This window comes from Raphanus sativus, chromosome 6, assembly GCF_000801105.2.
Source record: "Raphanus sativus cultivar WK10039 chromosome 6, ASM80110v3, whole genome shotgun sequence".
In the NCBI taxonomy this organism is placed as follows: domain Eukaryota; kingdom Viridiplantae; phylum Streptophyta; class Magnoliopsida; order Brassicales; family Brassicaceae; genus Raphanus; species Raphanus sativus.
In genome coordinates, this window is record NC_079516.1 from 47,991,453 (window position 1) to 47,997,227 (window position 5,775).

General features: G+C 34.2%; 1 protein-coding gene across 1 annotated transcript; it reads right to left on the reverse strand.

Moving 5' to 3' along the window:
- Positions 1–296: 296 nt before the first annotated feature.
- LOC108810725 (probable indole-3-pyruvate monooxygenase YUCCA7) lies at positions 297–2,012 on the reverse strand. The gene is made up of 3 exons (XM_018582814.2): positions 1,299–2,012; positions 707–1,078; positions 297–521 (listed from the first exon to the last, which is right to left on the reverse strand). The coding sequence occupies exons 1-3, from the start codon at positions 2,010–2,012 to the stop codon at positions 297–299; spliced, it is 1,311 nt and encodes a 436-aa protein (XP_018438316.2).
- Positions 2,013–5,775: the final 3,763 nt, after the last annotated feature.

A 5,775-nucleotide genomic window follows, 5' to 3' on the forward strand; every position in this document is an offset into this window, starting at 1 on the left:
TCACAAAATTTATAGTATAATTTAATAAAACACGCACAACCTAAAAAGAATACTGTAATATTTTTACACTTAATTTTTTAGTTTACCAAGTAAAATAAGAAAAATATGATAAAAAGAATACAACTTCGTAGTTAAAAAATGGACGTTAACAAAATGAACAAGATACACTTTCTTAAAGAACTCAATAACCTAAAAACACTAACATGAATGTTTTTTGCAACAAACCAAAACATATAATTATGTAGAACATACACCCGTGCGGGCGCACGGGTCAAAAGCTAGTAATTGGTTAAAAGTCAGAAGTGTGAGATACAACGACGGTGACGAGCAGCGACAGATTTAATCTGTTGCTTAGTTTCTTCTTTCCACGCATTAGCAATATCATGAGCCACACTCATGGCATCAAGCGACGCACCTGAGAGTCCTCGTCTGGTAAACCCCACCGCATATAATCCAGCCTCCCCTTTCCACCCTTTTGGAAACGGGTTTTTCTCTATCCCAATCTCCGCCAGGTCCTTCTCCTGCATAACAACAATACACCTAACAACACTTTTAGTATTTAAAATATGATATTCCCTATCTATCAAACGTCTCTCAACCGTCATAACGGTAATTTCTCTCTCATGAACATATTATAACATTCCAAACACTTCTTTTTATCTTTTGGGACAGACTTAGAATAATATAATGCTTATATTTTGTCTACCTTAAGCCATGAAGGGACATTGCTTCTGTAACCAGTCGCAAGAACCACTGAATCAATCTCTAGAACTCGGCCATCCACAAGTTCAACCTTTCCCGGGCCAAACTTGACGATTCCAGGAACTATTTTGATCTTTCCTGATTTGATTTTAGAAAAGGCTCCGACATCTAGAACTGGAGTTTTACCGGACGTGTTCTTCAGCTCTAACGGTCCAAGTACTGGTCTCATAAGGCCGTACTTATCAGTATTCCCTAGAAATAACCTGGTGAGAAGGAGCAGAGTCTTATCCACAAGCCTAACTGGCATCCATTTCATCATTGTTACACCTATTCCGAATGTAGACTTCCCAAGAATCTCTCTCGGCAACACATGAACCTATTCCATCAGATAAAACAACAGAGTAAACACTGAGAACCAACTTGTAAATTAATGCATCTATATTGGTAAAACAAAAAATAATTATTATTTTAATATAACAGTTTTCAAAAATTATATTAAATATTGTAATTTTTTGATGACATACTATAATTAAAAAATATTTGATGTGCATGGCCTAGAAGTTTTATTTACTGATTTTTATTTTATTTTTACTTACAGAGCTACGAACGACCATTGATGGACTTGCACTGTGGTTGCATAGATCAAGAGAGACTTCCATGCCGGAGTTGCCACATCCAACAACTAGAACTCGTTTTCCACGGTACCTCTCGCCAGATTTATAATCACCAGCGTGAAAAACATCGCCACCAAAATCTTCTAAACCCTCAAACTCTGGAACCACTTTCTCAGCATTTTCTCCCGTTGCCACCACGAGCCACCTGCAAAGATACTCAAACTCGCAAGAACCGAGTAGGCCGCTTCTCGAAACAGTCTTGACCCTCCACAGCCCAAACCTCTCATCGTATTTAGCTGACTGGACAGTCTCGTTGAACTTAGGTTGGATATCAAAGTGGGTTGCGTAGGACTCAAGGTACTCTATAAACTGATATTTCGTTGGATATTCCGGGAAGTCATCGGGAAAGGGTAGATTGGGTAGTTGACAGAACTGTTTGGGAAGATGAAGCTTGAGACGATCATAGGTTCTGTTTTGCCACAGAGAGGCTATGCAGTTAGCTCGCTCGAGGATTATATAAGGAACTTCTTGGCGTTTTAGGCCGGCAGCAACAGCTAGGCCCGATGGACCGGCTCCGACAATGACCGGCCCGTTGACCCAAATGCAACGCCGGGAGAAAACGTCGTCTTCCTTCGGGATAAAGTTGGGAAGCATACTTGAGATGTTGACACAATGTGTGTTATTGTTAGTACACATCTTTTGGGAGTTTTTAGTGTTAATAACACTCTGTTATATATACTTGTCTGGTTTGCGAGGACGAGTTTTAGGGCAAGAAAATATGTGATGATGATAGATAAGGTATTGGTTTGTGTCTTGTTGGATAGAAGAGCAAGGGTTTAAATAGAGAAGAGTTTCAAGCAATTTGGATTTTTGTATTCGAAAATCTTAATATTATTGACTGATTAGTATAATCCTTGGATTTGACTTCTAAATGTGCAAATGATAAGCTAGCAGCGGCATTTGTGAATTCATTTTTAGATATTGCTAATAAGAATGATATTGGCGTTTATAGAATATACTATTATTTTTATTTTTATTGAAAGATTGGAATATACGATTATTACATATAAGTTGGTGGCATTGCCTGCTGGTTAATTTGGCTCGTTTCTACCTTTCTACAACTTCGCTTGAGATCAACTTGTAATAATACTATATGATTATGTATGTACGAATTTGTTTACAAAAAAAATTATGTATGTACGAATCGGATTTTCATAAATTGAAATTGTTTTTTTCTTGACCACCTTGATGTAAGAAACTTGTTTGATGTAAAATTTCCATTGTTTTCCGTGGCTTATTTCTTATTGCGTGTAAAACTTAGAAGCAAAATATTTTGTCGGAAGAACATCATACTAAAGTAACCTTTTTATTCCTCCTGTGATAAACTGTTAAAAATCTTACAAATTTGGAATGTTTTCAAAAGATCAACATCGATCAGTGCACAAACCAAATTTAGGGTTAGATACGCTTAAAGCTGAAAAGGAAAGATGAGATTACACATGTGACTAAGTGTAAAATTCAGGTTTTCATGTTCATTTATTTATTTGGTCAATTCCTTTATTAACGCTGCAATGAAATGTTAGTGCTATATAATAAGTTTACACATTGAGCAGCATAAACTTGCTTTTTATTATTTTTCCCTCGTAAATGGAATGTCTATTACTTCAAATTTTTATCCTGGAAACAATCAGATTTAAAATTATTTTCACATATTTCGAATTAGATTCAGTTTGGATATTATTCTTTTCTCCAATCTATTATAATGATTCACATCGATATTATGGAATCGTGTTGCGTAAGAAACTAATTATCATGCAGTATTTAGGGTTTATTCAGGAAACCTCGATCGATGGGTGACATGCAGTGGAATTGAATCGGGCTAAGATTTTTCTCACAAAGATCTAGAATTCCCTTTTAAGCTAAAATGTAAGGGAAAAGGTGTGCAGATGCATGCATGTGACGTCCCTTGTATAATATAGTTATAGACGTATAGTTTCACTTACACAGATGAAATTTAGGTTTCGTTAATTTACAAATTTATGGCTCTCCTGGGATAACGAAACTATTATTCTATCGATGAGTACGTATAGTTTTCTCTTTGTTTTTTTGAAGTAATAAAACTAAAAGAGTTTCCACATGCTGTGAATTGCTCCTGGAAAAGCCATTTAGATGGGTAAAAAGCGCATAACGCCTAGATTTTAATAACACTCTTGCATACTTGATAATCGTTTTGTATTATGCGTTTGTATATGAACAATTTATAATACACCTTTCACGAAAAAAGATAAATAAAATTGTCAATCTGATTCAACTAGAATATGTTGGATTAACAAAGAACGATTACTAATAACTATAAATAATTCGTTTTATTGGATTATAATATACTCGTAAATGCAAACAATAATACGAGGAATCCTTTTTTTTTGTCTAGTGTTATAGGTATTGCTATGGACCTCACCAAGAAAAAGAAAGAGTAAAACTAATATCAAAGCAGACTCTATCTTATAGACACACCAAAAGGATCAAATTATTGCAACCTTTTATATAATACCCATTAGTTTTAGATTTTCTGACAATAATCAGATTCTGCGATTGTCAGCTTATCTTGATTAAATAACTCTAGTTAATTATGAGAGCCACAAACAGTGGCGGAGGCAACAAATATTATTGTTGGGGTCATAGACAAAGGTATGAGGCAAAAGTAAAATTATGCATGGGGAGCATTATATAGATCAAGCTGTAAGTTATGCTAATTTTTTAATCTTGTCGGGTTTATTGTCCCCTTGTTAGTGAACGTGGCTCCGCCACTGGCCACAAACCCATGTTACTATTTTCAATTGAGCGATTAGTAGCAACCTGATTTCATGCACTATACACAATATATATCTCTATTGCTTTTAAATGCTTGAAGTATCTATTGGGTAACATGAAAATATTCCGCAGCGTTTCTCTTATTTGTCTCTCAATAAGGTTTACGGCCTATTTGACCAACATATTATTGAATGGTTACAAATTATAGCTTTTTATTAACATGCAAAATCATAGTCTGTGTTATATATACAGTGGATAAAAATCGATAAGAAAGGGCTAATAATATCCAAGATTTATTATTCATAATCATTAATTGTTAAATATATGTTAATCGCATTAGATAATTTCGTAACTTTTATTTAAAGAAATAATAAAAATATTATTTTATACATTAATAATCAATTTAGTAGTTAATTTAATAAAAAATAATATATGTTTAGATGACTGATTTTTAAAAAAAAAAAAACCTAAGAATTATTCTAGTGGCAGTAGCTACCAAACAACATGGTGATGGTTTTCAATTAAGATATAAAGGATGCTATTGCAAAACTAATTTATTAGAAACTAAAGGAACAATAAAAATTTTCTTAAAATAAATTCTTTAATATATATTTTTTTGTAAAAAAGCTTTCAAATTAAAATACGAAGAAACATACAATGTATGTTCGGACAACCATAAAGTTTTTTAAAAGTGTGATGACACAGGCCTCATATTGAACTAAGCATTAGCTTACAAAAGAGAGGACTTATGATTCATAAGCTTAATAAATCTAGAGAAGGATGAAACTACTAAGAAGATGGTAGATAGTTTCCGCGGCCTCGACGAACCCTTTTACCTTTTTTTTTAACTGTTTCCATTCCATATTTTGAAATTTTTGGAGTAGTTTTATTGGCCTGTCACTTAATTCGTGACATGTTGAGATTTACCGTAGCTTCATTCGTAAACCCTTCTTCATCATCTCGCTCAAAATGAGCAATTTGATTGATAGGAGGGCTGCCATGTGCTGGAGAGTGTGGATGGACCAATGGACTGTCCATTGAAATCAAGTTGGTCTCAAAGACAATAACAGGAGATGGAATTTCTTCCATAATAGTTGTTTTAGTTGGAGCAGATTCTGTGTCGGCTAATGGTAAAGAAGTGAAATGAGAGTTAGAGCCACTGGCTATATGTACCTTAGTATTGTTTGATGGAGTAGATGATAACATGACTTTTGAAGAGTCCCTAACCAAATGTTGTAGTGTAAAAAATTGTCGAACCAATCCTAAGTGATTCTAAAGCAAAGGGAATGCAAGACCATGCTTAATCTAAGTGCAATCAGGTTTTCAATGATGATATGAACTAGAACTATGCTAAAGTGCAATAAAGAAACAAGCTTTCAATCAATCTTGGACAATAGGACTCATGGGGCTAGGCATTTGACTTTAAGTGATTAAGATCCAATCTAAGGATGGCAAACTTTCAATCAATAACTTCCTTAAGTCTAGAACACTGAAATAAGCAAGCTCTATGGTCAAGAAGAATGCTCATTTGCTTTAATCAACTAGACATCAAAGGTCTTTGAGCCTAAAAGATCTAAGCAATCATTAAGGATGAGTCTACTAACTATCTAAACTCCCTTAACACAATGGTCTTTGTGTAAGGTAAGTT